We start from the raw sequence: 23,091 nt of genomic DNA, 5'->3' as shown, positions 1-23,091 counted from the left end.
TGTGCCCGACACAGTGTGCTAGCTAGCTAACTAGCATGTTAGCACACGGTGTCGCTAACTAGCACATGGCGTCGCCCCAGCCTCCCTCCTGTAGTGCTAGTGGGAGGTGCGGGCGACCGGTAGACAGTGTCCTTCCCCCCGCTGGTCGGGCACTGTTTTCCCGCAGTTCTGTTAACAATGGCAGGTGTTTGGCAGGCAGGAGTGAAGGACACTGTGTTCTAGTTTAGCCAGCTAGTCCTAAGGAGGACTCCGGTACACAGCAGAATGGTGCAAAACCGCGTGCTAACTATTAAGCTGCTGTGCCCCGCCTGTCGAGTTTTCTCCGGGAGGTAGAGGCAACATCGTGTGCTAGCTAGCTAACTAGCAAACTAGCACACGGTGTCGCAGCCTCCCGCCTGCTGTGCTAACATGAAGCAGGGGCGACCGGTAGTGTCCTTCGCCCTCGTATGTCGAGGGCAGGTGGGAGCGAAGGACACTGTCTACCGGTGAAAAAACTCAGATACTTTTATTGCCCTTCAAAAATGTGGGGTATTCATGCAGGAACCAATGGGATACTCGACATGGGGGGGCTCATGAAGGAACCAATTGGATGCTCAAGAGGAATGCTCCGAATTGCGGGCTGCAGTTGCACTAGGTGCTCGGGGGGGGGGGGGGGGGGTGTTCATGCAGGAACCAAGGGGGAGGGGTGTTCATAAAGGAGACACAATGGTACTCTAGATCACATGCAGGAACGCCCTGAATTGCTGGCTGCAGTTGCACACTATTGGTGTTGGTAGCCTACATGAAAGGCTGGACTGAGGAAAAAGTGAAGTATGTCCATGGACTAGAGTTGTCATTTCAGAATTGGCATTAGCAAACAAGACATTGGATATTATCAGGTCACCTGCATGCAAATACATGGCTTGCTAGTGCTATAAGCTCCTTGAACGTTTCATTTATTTTCCCGTGTCTTTCGAATCCGAGCCTTGAATGAAACTTTCCATCCATCCTTGGATCTCTCAAGTCCCATTGTGGCTTGTTCTGAGGCCCAGTGTTATTCCGAGGATACGCTAATCGGTTTAGCACGTCATGGACTCTGGCTAAAATAAAGGGGGTGGCAGATAAATGTCTAGTTAGAATTAAGTATTTTAAATAATAAGACACTATTGATAATCACTATAAGAATAAAATACAATCATGAATTGTCAACAAATATCGAAATGATTTTAAATTGATAAAATGTGTAAACTAAATGCGTTACTCATTAAAGATATTACAGAACCACAATCAAACAATTTCTTATGAAATACTGCCGTCTTTGTCTCCTTTTTTCTCTCGCATGTTTTCCCTTTGAGTTCCTCCCCCTGCGGCGTTGGGCGGAGTTTCATACCGAAACAGACGCTTCTTTTGTCGGATCCGTTTCAACCTGACTCCCTGGGGTTTACGGCTGAAAAATAGACACTTAAACAGCCCTAAAATAATTAACACGAATACCTTGATTTTTAGTATCAACGCTGGTTTCTAACTGTCACGAAAGGTGAGTGAAAAGTTGTGTTTTGACGACGTTATAAGCGATTTTCAAGTCGTGTCTCCCCCAGTCTTTGTAACACTCATGGCGGCTCTGCAGTGAGAGCTTTGGGGCAAGAGCAAACAGATGCGCCCGCTCGCGTATCTGTTTTTCAGGAAATCCTCACTTTATAAGCGTTTCTGAAATGTGCACTTACTCTTTTTGGTAGCTTATAAAACCACATTGACAGTTAATTGTGCAATCTCCTCCAAATTATACTATTAAAACGACTTTTCACAAAATAACGAATTATACTACCAAAATGCACGTGTCCTACACATCCAGGCTGCTAATAAATTAAGTCGACTGAGCGTTTTTTGTTGTAACATTTCGTTGTATAATATATTATTTTCAAAAATGTGTTTGGTAAGAATACTTTTCGTGCCAGCGGAAGCTGCGTTTTGACTCCTGCCGGAATAAGGGCGCCATTACTGGGGTAGCAAGCAGAAAACGGTCGGTGTTCCCAAGACAAATTTATAAGGCTATGAGTAGCCTTGACTCAAAAATAGAAGTACATTACATTAGCAATGCCACGGCCCCTCGAAATATTTCAATGCAGTATATGATGAGCATTGTATATATTTTCGTAGTTTTAGGCTGTTAAAGATATTCCCAAAATGTATCGGTAGGTGTGAAATGCATGCATGTGGCAAGTTTTTTTGTGTGTAATGTAGGCCTATGTTCTCGAATAAGTTTGGAGGATCTGTTGTGTGTTCCGAAGTTTGACCTTGTGAGCGGGCCATAACACTGTAGCCTATACACCGAGAAAGCGGCGCCTCGATCGGGTGCACAGCTGCCCCACGGTTTGGGGGATACGGGCGAGGGTAGTCGCGCACTTTCTGGCAGTTCGATTCAGCCCGCCGCCATGGAATGTTCAAGCTGTTCCAACATTCTATTCCCTTCTCTAAAATGCTCCCTCCGCCCAGGCTATCTACCAAGGCTAGTCGATATACCCCAAACCAGTCGCGGTCAGTTAGGCTTTCGGTCAGGGACCTGATGAAAATAAGCAGAAAAAGGCCCGCCTGGCCGCGGAACTAATCGGCCCCTAGCCCTTGATCATGACTCCGTTGCATTACATATTGTCATTGGACCTAGGTGTCTTCTGTACGGGAGTTATGCTAAGAGCCCTGTAGCTTGGTCTGAACATTAACACACGCTTGCGGTACAGTTTTGGAAGCATAAGAACCTTATTTTCATATCTGCAATAAAAAATAATTCTGCTGCCATTGAAAAACCCCACGATGAAACAATACATTGATCGGTCCTACAATTATCATTATTATCACTGCCCGGAAGTAGGCTACGCAATGTTGTTCTCTCATATGATATGGTCCATGTAACGCATATTAGTCTAATGATTTAATACACTCATTAAAATATAATAATATAATGTTAGTTTCAATTTCTTAAGTTCTCTATTTTCTGATCCACTTGTTTAAATTAAATGTGTAAATTGAATAATATTAATTTAAAAAAAATTGATACATTTCCTACACTGTAAAATTGAGATTTTGATATTGTTTTGATCATTTTCTAAATTATCTTTATTCCTTTGAAAATGAATGGTACGTCACTGACTGCGAAGACATGGAGTTGTGTGCATCAGTCCCTACAGGCTTCCCTTCAAATCCACTACAATGTTATCCTCAATCCCCTGCGTATGCCAACACCTTGCATAGAGAGTCTAACAGCTAGGCCTAGCCAATATGTCGAAATGGATGGTTCATTTACAAATCTGCGTAATGACATGGTGTTTTACGTACAATTCCAATGAAGTAGCCCAATAGGCCTAAACATATTATTTTCTGAATGTAGCCTAATACACGGATTGCGTCGAGAAGGATTGTGCGTCCCGGGCTCATCTGCTGCCCCGGAACCCCTGTGATGTGCAGCTTGCATAGTAAAGCCCTGTCTGAGCAATTTTACATTACATTATTTTAGCCTATTGCAGGTCTAAAGTAGACACTAGCCTCTATACGATGAACAAGTAGCTTAAGTTAGCGGCATAGCTGAGACAAATGCATAGCCTGTAACGGAGACGGTGCCCCTGTTTTGGGATAACCTATCCAGCCTTCATTCCTCCCATCCTTGAAGACTTCACCAATAGATGCCTGAAAATAGATTTTATGCTAGGCTACCAACCAAGTCATGTCAGATCAGTGATTATTTCTATAGCCTATGATCATTGGTCACCAGTGATCATATATATATATATACTCAGCAAAAAAAAGAAACGTCCTCTCACTGTCAACTGCGTTTATTTTCAGCAAACTTGTGAAAATATTTGTATGAACATAAGATTCAACAACTGAGACATAAACTGAACAAGTTCCACAGACATGTGACTAACAGAAATGGAATAATGTGTCCTTGAACAAAGGGGGGTCAAAATCAAAAGTAACAGTCAATGCAGCTGGTGGCCACACCAGATACTAAGTACTGCAGTGCATCTCCTCATGGACCGCGCCAGATTTTCCACTCAGGAGTGGTCCTTGAATTGCTTCTCTTCCCACAGACACGTTTGCGAATTATCCCTGCTTCACTCCTCACACAGCCGTTGAATAGGCCTATAATGCTGATATGCTATAGTCTAATTTACAGTCCCTTGCCCACTGTAGCTTACAGGTAATGGGTACTCAATTTAGTGGGCTGCTGAAGGTTTAGTCTGGGTTTGGTGTATAATGGGCTGCAAAATAGCGGTGATGCAAATTTAGAGGGCAGGTTTTCTAAATAAACTAAAGTAAAAAAAAAAGTAACAAAATAACATTTAACAAGGCTATATACAGGGGTTCTAGACTATGACTATGTAAGGTGTTCACCTAGGCTACGCAGTAGAACTTTGCAGCAAATTCGGATGGCAGACTGACAGGGACTCAGTCCCAGGTCTCTTCGCAGTCAGCGACAGTGCAAAGAGAGTTCCTTAATATAACGCATCATGGCCGTTTTTAAGAGTGTATGCCTATAGTCTGAAGTTGCCAGGGGGAAAATTGTATGCACAGTGACACCTGTTAGACCAAACATTAGGAACACCACCTGGCAACTGTGCAGGTACAGGATGGCAACTGTGCATGGCCTATTGGTTAGCCTACTTGTAGTAAAGACGTTTGAACTTTGTCAGCTGAATAATTGGCACGACGTGCACCCTCTCCGTGTCAATGTTTTTGAACATATTTAGTCGTGGACATAACCATAGGATAACGTATTAGAACCCGTGGTTGGAACGTCAAAAGTCAGTTCTTGAATTTGAGAAATCTTCTTGTGTAGATCTATTGGTCTTTACATATTGGAATATCTGCCTACGTGTACAAATTACCTCAACTAACCTGTGCCCCGCACACTGACTCTGTACCGGTACCCTCTGTATATGTTATTGTTATTTTATTGTGTTACTTTTTAATTATTTTTTACTTTAGTTTATTTGGTAAATATTTTCTTAACTCTTCTTGAACTGCACTGTTGCTTAAAGGCTTGTAAGTAAGCATTCCACGGCAAGGTCTACACGTATTCGGCACATGTGACAAATAAAGTTTTTGATTTGATTTTGTGGTTCCAGAATCTCTAGGAATCGGGTCAGTTGAGCTGCCCAGACGCTGCACCATGAACGGCAGCAGCAGTGTGCCCTCTGCCTCCCAGACCATTCAGATAAAAACCGAGCCAGGTAGGTTAAATAATCAAACCACCATTCATCAACCACAAGCTATGTTATTTCTTCTAGTAATAGTTTTGTAATTTTGTGTCTCCTTCCTTCATGCTTATGTAATTAGATGTAGGAGTATGTTTTTATCTTGTAATATTGTGTTGAATTCTGGTTGACTTTGAAAGATCAATGTGTTTGACATTTACTTAGGTATGTCTGTCAGTTGTTTATCTATTCCAGGGTCAGCTTGAGGTTTATTGTGTCTACTAAAGGGGCCAGTCAAAACAAATGAAACACATGCTCTTTGATGTTGCTTGATGGTTGTGTGTTTGTCTATGTTTTAGTTGTGGATGCATGGAGTAAGGAGGACTGCCTCACTCTTTTGGAGAGGATTCATAGCCTGTTGCCTGATGGTGATGCCATGAAATACAAAACCACAGAGTCCCACTTTGACTGGGAGAAGGTCTGCTTCGGAGACTTTACTGGTGACATGTGCAAACAGAAGTGGGCAAAGGTGTCCACTGAGGTTAGCCAATCACAATTTCAGCCAATCACAAAAGCAGAAAATCTATTTTCTGTGTTGAATCTGTGGAGGGAAGAGTGTCACAGAAATTGCATAAAAAATGTCTGTAGTCTCTATCTACTGGCAAAATGGCACGATGAAAATGTTTACAACAGAATTTCAGTTTTTTTAATCTATTTGATACCCTCTTCAGGTGCGGAAGTTTAGGACTATGACAGAGCTCATAGTTGACGTCATTGAGTTTGTGAAGAACCCTTACAAAGGGAAGAAATTGAAGGTAAAGAATCAGATTTGACCTTGTACAAATGACATTCCATGAAATACTAGGGTTATTTGGAGGAGAAGACTGGATCATTCACAATACTGTTGCCAATCTCACGCCTTCTACCATATGAATGACAATTATTCTGTTTCCACCCTATTAGACACACCCAGACTTCCCAAAGAAACCACTTACACCGTATTTCCGGTTCTTTATGGAGAAGCGAGCTAAGTATGCCAAGATCCACCCGGAGATGAGCAACCTTGACCTCACCAAGATTCTGTCCAAGAAATACAAGGAGCTCCCAGACAAGAAAAAGGTGATGGTCAACTCTACCATGCGCTTTCATTATGCCTTTGGGATAATCTTTATTTAATTCAAAGCAGCTCTCGCATCTAAACATGACATCATTGTATAGAAAACTGAGAGTGGTTTGTGAATACACTTACTTGAACTAATTACTTTATTTTCTTGCTTCAGATTTGATAGCTTTCTGTACAGCTACACTTCTTCAATTGTAGCAGCTCTGTTAGTTTTTCAGTTAATAGCTAATTGACTGAGGTTTATTCTCTGTTCCCCACAGCAAAAGTACATCACAGACTTTCAGCAAGAGAAGGAGTCCTATGAGAAGAATATGGCCCGATTCAAGTGAGTGGCATTTTCTGTCTCGTTCAAGCCGGTTAACAAGTTACTTAGTGTTCAGTGGCCAAATTAACTTCCTCTGCAGAGTAATAACCAACACTTTCCAAAGCTGACTAATTTCCATTTAAAAAAACGCAAGTGATCACTCCTCTATCTATTTGATGAAAGGGTATACCACCCATATACAGCTGCCTTAATGTCTTTGCTCTTGTTCACGTCCAGAGAGGACCACCCGGAGTTGATAGAGGAGAGAAAGAAGTCGGACCTTCCTGAGAAGCCCAAGACGCCCCAGCAGCTGTGGTACAACCATGAGAAGAAGACCTACATGAAGCTCCACCCTGATGTGAGTGTTTGCAGAGGACCCATCCAGCTAAGTCTGGGATTTCACTGAATGGAACTGTTCAGTGTTGTGCTTCCATTAATTCACCCTCAAAAGAAAATGTCACTGTTGGAATCCTTTGTGGTGAATGATGAATGCCTTTCCTTTCTCTGGGGTTACCAGGTGAGCCAAAAGGAGCTGAAGGAGGCTCTGAGGAGACAGTGGTCCCAGCTCTCAGACAAGAAGAGACTAAAATGGATCAGCAAGGCCCTGGAGCTGCAGAAAGACTATGCGGTAAGAGGTTAGAGGTGAAGGGTCAAGAGTAAATATTCAATAGTATAGCACCTTGTCAGGACACAACTTGGTAAATCTTTACTACCTTTTCCTGGTAGAGTAAACCAGCACATTTTCCACTTCATCATGCGTGATATACACTGCCTAGAGAGTAACATGCACATTCTAAATAAATAGTATTTAATCCCTTTTCGAAAGTCACAATCGATTACAATTTCACAGAATAAGTCTTGACGAGGAGAAATTGTCCATCATTTCTCATTGTCAACCAAAAAGTTTGATTGAATCTATGGTTATCACTACAGGGCAGTATGAAGGTCTACCAAGAGGCCCATCCAGATGCTGAAGAGCACGTCAAGTCCGTCCTCACCAAAGCCGAGCGGCAGCTCAAGGACAAGTTTGACGGCAGGCCAACCAAACCACCGCCGTAAGTTGCTTGATCGGAGTCACATCATTTGAATGAAAGAATAGTGGGCAAGTGGAGAGAGGGTAGAAGAATGTATAGGGGCACAGAAAAGTGACTGAGGTGGCGCTCAAACCCCCGTCGCCAGGAAATATGTGGTCCAGTGTCGGCAGCGCTTACCACTGCCAGACCCCTGTGGTCTCTAGGCAGTTCTGTAAAGACCAAAAGGGATTTTTGCCCTCATAATTTTTTTAAATCCAGAGATTATAGATAGGAGATCCTTTATTTATTTTCAAACACTAAGTTAGCTCTTGGTTTCTGTGGGGTTTATTAAAGACCTGTGGTGTAGTTGAATTCTATGGCGCTGAGCTAATGGTTTTTGGTCTTCAGGAACGGTTACTCCCTATACTGTGCCGAGCTGATGGTGAACATGAAGGATGTTCCCAGTACGGAGCGCATGGTGCTGTGCAGTAAGCAGTGGAAGGTGATGACGCAGAAGGAGAAGGACATGTTTCAGAAACGTTGCGAGCAGGTCAGTCTTGTTCAGCTCTGTTCATGAGGAAATGCAATGAAACACCAGTATTTTCTTTTTCATTTCGTAAACAAGTCCCGGACTAGGTCCTCTGCTTCTTTTTAATAGCTGCTTCGAGTATTTTGGCCTCTTATTGGTTTCAATTGTTTGTTTTTTGCTGCCATGTCATGCTGCTTCTGGGAAACCTTGCAGAAAATATAGAGAAATGCCTGTTTATAGCTGTAGAAGTGTTGTGAGGGTTTGAAAGGGTTTCTGTCATGATAACAAAGTTTGTTTTGCCATTCACAAATCTGAGCAATGCTCTTTCTTTCACCCCGCTGCTGGTGTTTCTGGCTACAGAAAAAGAAGCAGTATGAAATTGACCTACAGAGGTTTCTAGAGGTAAGTAGAACTGAATATAACCATATTTGTAGTACTGTACATATCACACTACACATGCTTAGCTGACCTGAGTTTTAGAAATGGAAGTCTATGAAAGCCACTGTCGGTTCTGTTTCCCCAGAGTCTCCCGGAGGAGGAGAGGGACCGCGTGATGACGGAGGAGAAGCTGGGGGGCTCGCGGCTTGGCATGGGGGCTGCTGGCAGCCCGCATGGAGCCAAGTCCCCCTCCGCCAAGGTGGGTCTCACAAAACTACAACAGGTATGTCACCACCTATCAGCCACTTGGCAAGTTGGGATATAGCTTTCTAAGTTACAGTGAACGCTTTTTTTCACCTGGTCAGTCACAAGTAAGGTTTACTAAGTATTTCATATGTTGGGTCATGGGGATGTTTGAGCTGTTAAGATACAGTGAGGGTGGATCGTTTACATTTTAAAGCAGTGGATGCTGGTGGAAGGAGCTATAGGAGGACGGGTTTATTGTAATAGAAAAATGGAACAGTCTCAAACATAGTTTGATATCGTTCCACTTATTCCATTACAATGAGCACGTCCTCCTATTTCTCCTCCCACTAGCCTCCTCTGTTTTAAAGGTGTACTAGGTACACAATGTATATGTCACCTGCATTGACGCCAGGTTTGTCTCTATTGCATTCCTTCAGGAGCGCTGTCGCGAAGCTGAGCTGGAGCACTGGGTGCACGCTGGCCTGACGGCGAAAGAGAAGCGCGACGGCAAGAAGAGGACCAAAATCCCTGAGACGCCCAAGACTGCCGAGGAGATGTGGCAACAGAGCGTCATAGGAGACTACCTGGCCAAGTACAGGGTGAGCGAGCAACATTTTGTGTCCGCAAACAGCCCGAAATAAAACATTTTTTATAAACTGTAGGTCCATATACATTTTTATAGTTTTCTATTTGATTTTAGTGTTTTACATTTATATTAAAGTAGTTATTTTTCCCAACAACATAACTTACATTTTTTTTTAAAAATAGGGTCAAATCAAATTGGCTCGTGGGCCAGTTGTGGCCTACGGGCCGCCAGTTGAAGACCCCTGCCGTACTGCATCTAGGGATGCGCTTTAATCCATACAGTCCTAAGGTGGGATAAAAATTCTGTGTCCTGTGTCTTGTGGTTACAGAGTGACCGCAAGAAGGCACAAAGTGCCATGGAGTCGGCTTGGAAGGCCATGGAGAAGAAGGAGAAGATCCCGTGGATCAAGAAGGCGGCCGATGACCAGAAGCGATACGAGGTTCAGTACCGGCCCGTGGTCAGTGACCAGATGTTTTGACCGCTGTCTTCTTCGGTTGTGCTGAAGAAATGTCAAAATGTTGGTCGCCCTCCCCACCCCCTGCCCCTTCTCTTTCCTCTCTCTCCACCATCCCTCTTCGCCGCACACCCTCCTCCAAGCTACCCCCGACGGAGAGTGGAGTTGGTGGATCTGTCCCGTCTGAATGCGTGATCTCAGTTTTTCTCGTTCTTCTTTGTTTCTTCTGCTATCTGCCATTGTACCAGAGTCTTGACATTTGTGTGTTTGTTTGCTGGATGTCACTGTTAGCACACTGTTGAAGAATGTAATGTGAGGGCCTCCCAAGTGGCACAGTGGTTTAAGGCACTGCATCGCAGTTGCTAGCTGTGCCACTAGAGATCCTGGTTCGAGTCCAGGCTCTGTCGCAGCCAGCCGTGACCTGGAGACCCATGGGGTGGCGCACAATTAGCCCAGCTTCGTCCTGGTTAGGGGAGGGTTTGGCCAGCAGGGATGTCCTTGTCTCATCGCACTCTAGCGACTCCTGTGGCGGGCCAGGCGCATGCACTCTGACACGGTCGCCAGGTGGCCGGTGTTTCCTCCGACACATTGGTGTGGCTGGCTTCCGGGTTAAGCAGGCATTTTGTCAAGAAGCAGTGTGGCTTGGTTGGGTCGTGTTTCGGAGTGGCTCTCCCGAGTCAGTACGGGAGTTGCAGCGATGAGACAAGACTGTAACTACCAATTGGATACCATGAAATTGGGGAGAAAAAGGGGTAAAAAAAAAAAAAAGTATAATGTGTATTTCTATTGATTATCCATTCAACTGTCCCTGTGTGTCATTTTCATGAGCCATAACCATATTGCTGACCTGAGTCAAATACTTGATATAATTTGCCCGATACAATGGAACCCTTGGGATAGTATTCCAAGTTTTTGACATGTACAGTACACCCAGGTGTGTGTGCGTTTGGTGGACTGTGCTCGTGGTGTAATGACAGTTCTTGTCCCACAGAGGGAATTGTTGGAGTCTAGAACGCCCCAGTCAGGAGCAGGCCAGAGGAAACCCAAGTTTGAAGGGGAGCCCAAGAAGCCACCAGTGTGAGTATCCACACGCCGACTCTTTTGAGTGTTATTGCTATTATTGGTGTCTTTCTATCATATGGTTTCTTTTCTTGGCTTATCCGTGTTCTTTTTCATTTTCTCTGTCTATTTGCTCAGTCCCTTTTCCCCAAATGTCTTATTTTCTTATTATTATTTTTCCACACCCTGTGACTATCATTGTTTTGCTCCTTTTTCATGTCGTTCACCACCTTATTCAGGCACTTTGTCTAGAAGCTCTTAGATTCACTTACTTTTGTATGTTGCTAGTTGTGTAGGTCCCTTGTATGTCCTTTTATCAATTTATATAGTGCCTTCAGAAAGTATTGACACTTGACACCTTGACTTTTTCCACATTTTGGTGTTACAGCCTGAATTAAAACGTTTTGAGTTTTTGGTCACTGGCTTACACACAATACCCCATAATGTCAAAGTGGAATTATGTTTTTCAAAATGTTTACAGATTTTTCATGAAAAATGAAAAGCTGATATGTCTTGAGTTAATAAGTATTCAACCCTTGAGTCAATAAGTTATTGCAAGCCTAAATAAGTTCAGGAGTAAACATATGCTAAATAAGTTGCATGAACTCACTGTGTGTGCAATAATAGTGTTTAACATGATTTTTGAATGACTACCTCATCTCTGTACCCGACACATACAATTATCTGTAAGATCCCTGAGTCGAGCAGTGAATTTCAAGCACCGATTCAACCACAAAGAACAGGGAGGTTTTCCAATGCCTTGCAAATAAGGGCACCTATTGGTAAATGGGTACAAATTTAAAAAAGCAGACATTGAATATCCCTTTGAGCATGGCGAAGTTATTCATTTCACTTTGGCTGGTGTATCAATTAACTTAGGCAACGCAAAGATACAGGCGTCCTTCCTAACTCAGTTGTCGGAGAGGAAGGAAACCGCTCAGGGATTTCACCATGAGGTCAAAGGTGACTTTAAAACAGTCACAGAGTTGAAGGATGGTTCAACAACATTGTAGTTACTCCACAACACTAACCTAACTGACAGTGAAAAGGAAGCCTGTACAGAATAAACATTCCAAAACATGCATCTTGTTTGTGACCAGGCACTAAAGTAATCCTGCAAATGTGGCAAAGCAATTAACTTTTTGTCCTGACTACAAAATGTTATGTTTTCAGCAAATCTAGTACAAAACATTACTGCGTACCATTCTCCATATTTTCAAGCATAGCGGTGGCTGAATTATTATGTTATGGGTATGCTTGTAATTGTTAAGGACTGGAGTTTTTCCAGCATGAAAAGTAAATGGAATGGAGTTAAGCACAGGCCAAATCCTAGAGGAGAACTTGGTTAAGTCTGCTTTCCACCAGACACTGAGATGAATTCACTTTTTAGCAGGACAATAAATTAAATGCCAAATCTTAAAATGCCAAATCTACACTGGGGTTACTTACCAAGAAGACAGTGAATGTTCCGAGTTCGGTTTTCAAGCAGATTTAAGTCTAAACTATGGCAAGACTTAAAAATGGTTGTCTAGCAATGATCAACAACCAATTTGACAGACCTTGACATTTGGGAAAAGGTTGCACAATCCAGGTGTGGAAAGCTCTTAGAGATTTTACCCAGAAAAACTTGGATTGTAATCGCTGCCAATGTTGATTCTAACGTGTATTGACTCGGGGTATAATATGTAACTAATCAAAATATATTAGTGTTCAAATGTTTCTTCCACTTTGACATATTGTTGACCAAATTACAATTAAATCCAACTTTGTAACACAACTAAATGTGGAAAAAGTCAAGGGGTGTGAATACTTTCTAAAGGCACTGTAAATATGTATACTGGACAAAAATAAATGCAACATGTGACAATTTCAAAGACTTTATGGAGAGACAGTTCATATAAGGAAATCAGTCAATTGAAATAATAAATGAGGCCCTAATTTATGGATTTCACATGACTGGGAATACAGATATACATCTGTTGGTCACAGATACCTTAAAAAATATGTTTTATCCAGTCAGTATCTGGGGTGACCAACATTTGCCTCATGCAGTGCGACACATCTTCTCATAGAGTTGAACAGGCTGTTGATTGTGGAATGTTGTCCCACTACTCTTCAATTAGCAATGCGAAGTTTCTTGATATTGGCGGGAACTGGAACACACTGTTGATCCAGAGCATCCCAAACATGCTCAATGGGTGACATGTCTGGTGGGTATGCAGGCCATGGAAGAACTGGGATATTTTCAGCTTCCAGGAATTGTGTACTGATCCTTGTGACAAGGGGCCGTTTATTTTCATGCTGTAACATGAGGTGATGGCGGCGGATGAATGGCACGACAATGGGCCTCAGGATCTCGTCATGGTATCTCTGTGCATTGAAATTGCCATTGATAAAATGCAATTGTGCTTGTTGTCTGTAGCTTATGCCTGCTCCATAACCCCACCGCCACCATGGGGCTCTTTGCTCACAACGTTGACATCAGCAAACCGCTCGCCCACACAACGCCATACTGTACACGTAGTCTGCGGTTGAGAGGCCGGTTGAACGCATTTCCAAATTCTGTAAAATTATGTTGGAGGCAGCTTGAATTAATGTTCAATTCTCTGGCAACAGTTCTGGTGGACATTCCTGCAGTCAGCATGCCAATTGCACACACACTCAACTTGAGACATCTGTGTTGTGTGACAAAACTGATCATTTTAGAATGGCTTTTTATTGTCCTATATTTGCATTTTGTTTTATCCTCCGTCCCCGCAGGAGGTTTTTTGGTAGTCCGTCATTGTAAATAAGAATTTCTTCTTCTTAACTGACTTGCCCAGTTAAATAAAATACAATTTTTAGAGAAATAAGGTTTTTTGTGCAAATGGAACATTTCTGGGATCTTTTATTTTAGCTCATGAAACATGGGGCACTTTACATGTTGCGTTTTATTTTTGTTCAGTGTATTTAGATAGACCTAGGACCATTCATTTGCTCATGGATTGCCGTTTGTATTAGGGATGCGACAAATGGACAACATTCAACTTTTTCGGCGACCCCACCAGATTCACATAGAAATGTGAGTTATAGATCTGTCCTTCTCATTGAAAGCAAGTCCAAAAAGCGGTAAATCTATTCTATGTGGTCCATTTCTAAGCTTCCCGTTCTGAAGTTTAGTTTTTATTTTCGGTTTTGTACACCATCTTCAAACAGCTAAAAATACAATATTTTTGGTTATGGAAAATATATTTCACAGTGGTTTAGATGGTACAATTATTCTCTACACTATACTTGCTTGTTTTGTTACATAAACTGAAATTAGGCAAACTATTAGTATTTTTGCAACCAGGGAATGGCGGAGCGATTACATAGTGCATCTTTAAAATAAGACATTTTCATCAAATTCCGTGTCAAATCATATTGCCTGGTGTGACCACTAGGGGAGCGGCATCTGGAATCTGCTTTGGGCAAGTGAAATTTTATCCCGAAGACAACCTTTAATTCACGTTGACTTCCTTCCATTTCATTATGTGCATTAGCGACTCGCAACAAAGAGTAAACAGCCAAGTGATCACAGTTCTTCTCCCTACATTCTCTTTTCCCTCCATTTTACGTGTCTCTCACTCAATTTCGATCCGACCATTACCGCTACACACACGAATGCTGCGCGCCTCCCATTAGATAGATACGTTTTCAGAGGCAGTCATTTCTAACTGATGGGCTACACAAACAACTGTAGAGGAGCTACATTCCTTGCCAAACCACAACGGCTTTACCACAAATTCAAAATGGACTGGTTGATTTAAAGTAGGGAAATATGATGCAGTTTAGAATAATAAATTAGTTTTTTCTAGGTTTATTTTATGATTTTTTCCAAACTGCTATAGTGTGCCATTTTTAGAATAGGTTACAACCCCCCATAACCTTAGACATGTTCCAGACTGAAATACGCAACAAAAACATTGTCTTGATGAAAGCAAATTGTGTATTCATTATTCTAGGGGCCTACTTTGTTTCATGTTTAACAAAATCCTGCCCACTAAGTTTAAACTCACAAATGAAACACAGGGCAAAATAAAACAAGCACCAAATGTGGGTATCTACTGGTTAAAAAGGGAAGAATTGTAGCTTTATACAGCTAGCTGCATTAGGTCTCAACTCCCACTATAAAGAGAATAACACCCTGTTGAAATGGGAGTAACGGTGAACAGTGATGTTGATGAAAGAGATGCACCTGTTTCCGTAGCACGAGTTGCGGCTCAAATGGGCTTGGCAGTCCTTAATTTGGCCGCATATCAACTGCAATAATTTCTGTAATCAGCGCTTTGTTAGATGTGTGTAGTGCTTTGTATCTGTGGCAAATAATTTGAAAGATGCTGCATATCCCCTCTTACTAATATTACAGCATTGTTGTGTTAGGTAGGCCTATTTTGTTAAATATTTCCCTTTAGGATGAGGAGTGGGACCTGTTAGTGGTCGTTTTGTGATAACTGCACTGTGATAAAAAAACAAAACAATTTTCTGTTTAGGGATTTTTTGTCTCTTAATGTTAAGGATTACATTTAATTTAAAATTTCACACCCTTAGTTTGTATTGACTGATTTGTGGATGTAATTCATCTTGAATTAAACCATTCTCCCTGTCGCGCTCTCCCTCTTTCTCTGCAGGAGCGGCTACCAGATGTTCTCCCAGGAGCTGCTGACCAACGGCGAGCTAAACCACTTCAGCCTGAAGGAGCGCATGGTGGAGATCGGCAAGCGCTGGCACAAGCTCAGCCAGAGCCACAAGGACAAGTACAAGAAGCTGGTGGAGGAGCTGCAGATTGAGTACAAGGCCGAGCTGGAGGCCTGGGTCAAGGTAAGGGATGGTAATCTTTGGGGTCAAAGAATGACTATTTGTTAGGCAACTTTCTGAACAGTGGACACGGAAGGTCGCCTTGCCTGAAAATAAGCATTAAAATATCAAACGGAACGAGAGATCGCATAAGGAGACATTGATACAAGACACAAACGTATAACCTGTGTTGTATTCTTCTAAAATCATTAAACAGTGGAAATGATAGATCAAATGTTAACATCCGAGCCTTTGGAAGAAATCAGTCTTAACAGAATTCATTTTGTAATTTCTATTTTTCCGTCTTTCTTTCTCTTTTCCCCTTCAGTCTCTCTCTCCCCAGGAGCGAGCGGTTTATAAAGAGTTCTCCACCACAGTGAGTTGCACTCTCTCAAATATGTTCTTGACATCCCACTCAACCCTCATTCAACATAGCACTTCATATACAATGCCACAAACATACATTCATGCTATAACCCTTCAAATCAAATCGTATTTGTCACATACGCCGATAACAGTGAAAGGCTTACTTACAAGCCCTTAACCAACAATGCAGTTAAGAAAAATAAGTGTTAAGTAAAAAATAGAGAAGTACAATTCTTTAAATAAAAGTAACAAATAATTAAACGGCAGCGGTAAAATAACAATAGCGATGCTATATACAGGGGGTATATAGTACAGAGTCAATGTGTGGGGTCACAGGTTGAGGTAATATATATACATGTAGGTAGAGTTAAAGTGACTATGCATAGACAAACAGAGTAGCAGCAGCCTAAAAGAGGGGGGGGGGGTCGATGCAAATAGTCTGGGTTGCCCTTTGATTAGCTGTTCAGGAAAGGGGGATACCAAGTCAGTTGTAAAACAGAATGCCTTCAACTGAAATGTGTCTTCTGCATTTAACCCAACCACTCTGAATCAGAGAGGTGCGGGGGGCTGTCTTAATCGACACCCACGTCTTCAGCGCCTGGGGAACAGTAGGTTAACTGCCTTGCTCAGGGGCAGAACGACAGATTTCTACCTTGTTGCTGGATTGAATCACCGAGCTGACCTTTCGGTTACTGGCCCAACGTTCTAACCACTAGGCTACCTGCCGCCCCAGGAGTCTTATGGCTTGGGGGTAGAATCTGTTAAGAAGCCTTTTGAACTTAGACTAGGTGCTCCGGTACCGCTTGCCGTGCGGTAGCAGAGAGAACAGTCTATGACTAGGGTGACTGGAGTCTTTGACAATTTTTAGGACCTTCCGCTGGCACCGCCTGGTATAGAGGTCCTCTCTCGCCAGACTGCTTCTCTCTCACACACACAGAAGCATTAATCATTAGTCACACTCACTCACTTGCACACAAACACTCAGATGGCAGGAAGCTTGGCCCCAGTGATGTACTGGGCCGTACGCACTACCCTCTGTAGTGCCTTGCGGTCGGAGGCCGAGCAGTTGCCATACCAGGCAGTGATGCAACCAGTCAGGATGCTCTTGATGGTGCAGCTGTAGAACTTCACACTTCTGCTATAACCTGTCATACTCCTGCTATAACCCCTAACACTAATGCTATAATAGTTGTATTCCATAGCTACAGCTACTCTCTTCTCTGCAGCTGGAGTACTAAAAGCTTACACCAATTATATTTGATTTAGATTAAATTAAATTGCCTTGTTCGGTCTTTGTAGCCTGATGTGACTGCAATAGTGACTATCTGTATGCACAAGCGGGCATCTAACATTACTGCATTTGAATGGGGGGGAAAACGTAATCATATTAGCATCTAGCTACTAATCATCATTGCTTTGAACTTGAACCGTGTTTGTGTGCTGCCCACCCTCCATCTTTGCCGCCCTGTTCTCCCTCTTCGATCTCTCCCTCACCACCCACCCACCTTCCTCCATCTATCCATCCTCCTCCTAATTCTTCCTCCTTCCCCATCTCGCCTCCACCCGTCTCAATTGCTCCCACCCCCTCGCTCCCCCCATGCAGAAACGGCGGAGCACCACCAAGGCACGGGGCGCCCAGGGGGCCAAGGTGTGTATGATGGCGACAGTGAAGGGGAAGGCGGTAGGTGCCAGAGCCGCAGCAGCAGGGGTCGGAGGGGGCAAGCGGGCCATGGCGTACCGGGCCAAGGTAACTCCGCCGCTCTCGCCAGACTGCTTCTCTCTCACACACACAGAAGCATTAGTCACAATCACTCACTTGCACACGAACACTCAGATTTTGAGGCAGCGGCATGGGTGGTGGTCAGACTGTGGTACCCTGGGCTGTGTGTGTGGGCTCCTGCAATTTTAATGGTTTAGGATTAGTTAAAGCAGGGGCCCCCCGGGCACTAAACAGTATAATTATTTGAATCAGCTGTGTAGTGCTAGGGCAAAAACCAAAACGTGCACCCAGGGGGCTCCCAGTACTGAGTTTGGGAAACACTGAGTTATGGTAGATCATCAAGACCTGGATTCCTCTGTGAGCTTTAGTAGTCCCTACTGTGATTAAGGCTCAAACAGTCTGCGGCAGTTGGAGTATGACACTGGTTACTCTTACATGCTTTTACGTCAGTATGTTTTTAGTTTGTGTGTTTAACCTGTTATCTTAGGGTGTTTGTGTGCATGGTATTTCTTGTGCTATCGTGTTTGTCCTGTAATTGTGTATTCCATGTGCTGTTATAAGTGTGCACGCCTGTGTGCCATTCTGTAAACATGTGAGTTTGCGGTAAAGGCGTGACCCTGTGCTCTCCAGCAGGATACGTCCGACTCGGATGATAAGACGGACTCGTCAGACTCTGATGACGAAGAATCGTCCGGCAGCTCCGACAGCGAAGATGATGACGATGAGGTGAACAGCACTATGCTTTAGTGTAGACTTGGGTCAAATACTATAAAGTATGAGATTTGATTGGTTCCATTGTACTAGGTAAACTAAATCAAACACGGCACTAATAGTAAAATGGATTTGACCCAGATGTTCTACTGTCTCTGTCCTCTAGAATGACGATGACCCATCCGAGGGCTCCAGCAGCTCTTCCTCAGAGGACAGCAGTGACTCGGACTCAGATTAGCCACCCCCCCCCAAATAGGAGGGGCTGTGCGGGACACACCTCCTCGCGAGTCAGGCGCAGTTACAGCGGCGTCATCAAACCGCGCACACATTGGCTGCTCCCACCTCTTTCTCACAAGGAGAAATGAGAGACTGGAGAAAGCGAGGAATGGAAAAGTCATGCTCCCCCCGTTGTTGACCTGGAGCACTTTTATTCAACTGGGACGAGATCTTTTACAGGGGCTTTGTTACGCGTTCAATGCCTTTCTAGGTGTTTATTATGAACTTGTTGCGACACTTTCTTTTTTTAAACTGAAGGAAATTTCTAATTAAAGCGGTTGAGGCTTTTTTTATGTTTTTGAACAAGACTGGTTTCTACAGAGTTTTTGACTGGGAGGGGCATATTGAGGAGTTTGCCGTTTTTTGTCCTTAACAGTCCGTGCAGAGGACTGTTGCTGCTTTCCCTCCATTGAAACATCTGGTCAAACCCTCTGAAATAAAATGCACTTTTTTCTCGTGAATTCTTGTGTGATTTCAACCGTTAATTGATGTATATTTGATTGTACTGGATTTATAGAGCTTTAATGTAAGAAGTATGCTCAGCTCTGTTACTGATGGGGTAGGTTTGCAACCGAAATGGCAGCCTATTCCATATAGTACACTACTTCTAGCCATAACTTATTCAGCGTTCATAACCAAGTGAGCAGGTGGCACTTGAACATGTACTTACTAGTCTTATCATCCCTGAGCTCTGACTTTTCACACATGCGGACCTCTATCACCTAAGGAAAAACAAGTTTCAAATGTAAATGCATCCAACTGATATTTACGAATTGACTTGGGCATGAACGCAGCATTAGACATTTCTATGAAGGGACGATCCACAAAATACAGCCATACTTTTTTCCACTAACCTTGGCTGTAGTTGATTTCCCTAAACAATTTTTAGTACCTGTATGTATTAAGCTTCAGTATTTGACATTGCAAAAGGATCCCTTTCTGAACACATCTGCAAAAACTTTTTGGGCAACCTGACCAAATTCACAAATGTGTGTTACAGATCCATCACTCACTGAAAGCAAGTCTAAGAAGCGGTAGATCTATTTCTATGCTTCCCGGTCTTCAGTTTTTGCATAGCAGTTTCAATGGTACAATGATTCTCTACACTATATACTAGCTTGTTTTGTCACTAACTGAAATTAGTTAGGCAAACTATTAGAATATTCGCAACCAGGAAATGGCAGTGATTTCTGCATAGTCCACCTTTAAATTTTTCTGATGCATCAATGTCAAAATTAAGTCATGCAATTTTCCATTAAACAATCAAATTACAATTGCTCATACTGTCTTTATGTAAAATGTACATAATTCACAAAACAAAAATGACATGTTGCTTTTGTTTTTATACAGACATTGTTTATATATATATATATATATATATTGAAATCTCCAAACTAGTCTTTCCCCAGATATAATACAGCCACACACACACATCCCCTGTACCAGGAGTGATACCAATAAATACAACCACTCAACCACCTGTGCATAATGCATTTATAGTGCTTTGTAAAGACTTGCAACAAGCATTCAGAACAGCCCATGGATCCTTACAAATGCATTCATTAATATAAACCCCGTAAGGTCGATGTCCACAACTCCGCATAATAAAAACATCCCCATTAAAAATCTGTTATTTATGCATGGGATGCATCTCAATCCACCGCATCCGCCTAATGTCACACTTCCACATCTGCGGTGAAAGACCATGAGACATCCCGAAAATCGATCTTCTCACAAAATTGTCAGTGGCATCCGAACAGTTTGGCCTACATACTATTATGAACCCTCTATGGAAACATGACTCTGACGAACACGTATATGTCGGTTGTTTTGGCCTGAAGGTCCCCTGGTACCAGTTGAACAAATTTATGGAATTATATATGGACACTTTAGTGCCAAAAAAGGGGTTAGATACATGTAAACATTTTTTTAAACAAAAATCCTGATCATTCAGATAAAGGACAGACACTTCAGAACAAACTTCCTTTAGATTTTTTTGGGGGGGGCTAGCTGTTTTATGTAGTGAATGTTATACAATGCGTTTGCATGGGCTAATAGTAGTAAGGCCCAATTTCTTTCTATCAAATAATTTACTATTTTTTTTAATACTTCAAGGGGTCTTCGATCAAATAGTAAAATGATCCTTGGTATGACCTTAAAACAATTGCATTTAGCTTTGCCTGGGGAGTGCCAAGATGAAGGCACGGTGACTTCATCACAGCGTCATCTAGTGTAAATATAAAGCCTTGGCGTTACCCTATTGTCTTCCTGATCGGCTACATAAACTGAGAGCAAAGACAAAACACCTAGTAATACTGGGGTGAAACCACAATTACAAATCCAAAAAGGCCAATTCTGCCTACCTTACAAAGTCCAAGTGTTTGGGGTCGTGTAACAAGGTAATGGACTGTCTCTACAAATATTTGTATCGCTTTGAGACAAAAACTCGAAATAAAATGGGTCATTGTCAGCAAGTCCAGTATCAAACACCAATTTGCAATTTGTCCATGCAAACCACTGCATTACCTCAATCATGCGAAACCTAGGTCAGGGTTCCATTTCAAATGCCACAGATAACAAAAAGGTTCTCAGATTAACTGTATCCACTTGTCTATTTCATAGCAATACACTCACTGTACTATGGAACTGACAATACATCTAATTTAACTAGACTGGTGTCTAGCAATTCCCCACTGGAAAACTTGTTTCATTGTCAATGCAATGGTGGAAACTCACTTAAGGAATCACAAATTCCTCTCTGAATGAAGTCATTCATTGAATGTCATAAGTAAAGTACCAAAGACAAAACAAAGAGACCAAGTAGAAAATAGACGAATCCAACATGCACTGCTTAGTTCTGGACACTGGAAAAGCCATTCTAGTGAAGACAAAAATATATAACACTTTTTTTTCATTAACTTACATTTATCCATCCTCATCCCTCATTTACATCCTACAGTCCATTCGTCGACATACGTTGCACACAAGGATTCAAAAACACAATGAAGAGGCCCCATTTGTTAGTTGCGGTTCTGACGTCCGTAGGGGAACCTATTACACAGTCCCAACCAACCAAAGTAGTCCCGACATGCGTCACAACTGCATTTCAATAAAACTTATATTTTTTAAAAAGGGACTTCTTTTTTCATACACCGCCAGAATATTGTCATCTCCGTATGACTATTACAATAACAACAACAACTTACTTCCCACTCGTCCACACCAAACCCTGATCAAAACTAGAACTATAGAAATACGCTGGTCAAAATCTAAAATGAACACAACTATTTTGTCACGCTATATTAGAAATAGTCCGTAGATCAACAGCACCTCTTCAACCTCAGGAGGCTGAAGAAATTTGGCTTGGGCCCCTAAGACAACTACTACCTTCTACAGATGTTACCATTGAGAGCATCCTGTCGGGCTGTATCACCGCTTAGTACGGCAACTGCACCGTCCGCACCCACAAGGCTTTCCTGAGGGTGGTGCTGGGCACACTGCCTGCCCTCCAGGACATCTACAGCCACCCGAGCCACGGCCCGTTTACCCCGCTACCATCTAGAAGGCGGAGACAGTACAGGTGCATCAAAGCTGGGACCAAGAGACTGAAAAACAGCTTCTACACTACATGACCAAAAGTATATGGACACCTGCCCGTTAAACATCTCATTCCAAAATCATGGGCATTAATATGGAGTTGGTCCCCCCTGGACACTGATATTGGGTGATTAGGCCTGGCTCGCAGTCGGCGTTCCAGTTCATCCCAAAGATATTCGATGGGGTTGAGGTCAGGGCTCCGTGCAGGCCAGTCAAATTCTTCCACACCGATCTCGGCAAACCATTTCTGTATGAACCTTGCTTTGTGCACGAGGGCATTGTCAAATAGGGAAGGGCCTTCCCCAAACTGTTGCCACAAAGTTGGAAGCACAGAATCGTCTTTAATGTATGCTTCAGCGTTAAGATTTCCCTCCACTGGAACTAAGGGGCCTAGCCCGAACCATGAAAAACCGCCCCCAGACCATTATTCCTCCTCCACCAAACTTTACAGTTGGCACTATGTATTGGGGCAGGTAACGTTCTCCTGGCATCCGCCAAACCAAGATTCGTCTGTCGGACTGCCAGATGGTGAAGCGTGATTCATCACTCCAGAGAATGCATTTCCCTTACTCCAGAGTCCAATGGCAGCAAACTCTACACCACTCCAGCCAACGCTTGGCATTGCGCATGGTGATCTTAGGCTTGTGTGCGGCTACTCAGCCATGGAAACCCATTTCATGAAGCACCCGATAAACAGTTCTTGTGCTGACGTTGTTTCCAGAGGCAGTTTGGAACTCGGTAGTGAG

The 23,091-nt window shown here is 42.8% G+C and overlaps 1 protein-coding gene across 6 annotated transcripts; it reads left to right on the top strand.

The window, feature by feature from the left end:
- Positions 1-1,324: 1,324 nt before the first annotated feature.
- On the top strand, positions 1,325-19,209 carry LOC120055702 (nucleolar transcription factor 1-A-like). 6 transcript variants are annotated; one of them, XM_039003613.1, is made up of 20 exons: positions 1,325-1,516; positions 5,100-5,204; positions 5,528-5,709; positions 5,900-5,983; positions 6,132-6,287; positions 6,552-6,616; positions 6,833-6,953; positions 7,113-7,223; positions 7,529-7,650; positions 8,017-8,158; positions 8,498-8,539; positions 8,661-8,774; positions 9,199-9,360; positions 9,676-9,804; positions 10,793-10,878; positions 15,510-15,699; positions 16,004-16,051; positions 17,645-17,788; positions 18,392-18,487; positions 18,639-19,209. In XM_039003613.1, the coding sequence occupies exons 2-20, from the start codon at positions 5,144-5,146 to the stop codon at positions 18,708-18,710; spliced, it is 2,127 nt and encodes a 708-aa protein (XP_038859541.1). In that variant the 5' UTR covers positions 1,325-1,516; positions 5,100-5,143; the 3' UTR covers positions 18,711-19,209. The 6 variants fall into 6 exon arrangements, with proteins under 6 accessions (XP_038859541.1, XP_038859539.1, XP_038859538.1 ...); XM_039003611.1 differs by having other exon boundaries at positions 8,661-8,798; positions 18,395-18,487; XM_039003610.1 differs by having other exon boundaries at positions 8,661-8,798; positions 18,639-18,710.
- Positions 19,210-23,091: the final 3,882 nt, after the last annotated feature.

This window comes from Salvelinus namaycush, chromosome 11 (genome assembly GCF_016432855.1).
Source record: "Salvelinus namaycush isolate Seneca chromosome 11, SaNama_1.0, whole genome shotgun sequence".
Taxonomy (NCBI): Eukaryota; Metazoa; Chordata; class Actinopteri; order Salmoniformes; family Salmonidae; genus Salvelinus; species Salvelinus namaycush.
The sequence above is the reverse complement of the archived record's forward strand: the minus strand, read 5'-3'. Positions and strand labels throughout refer to the sequence as shown.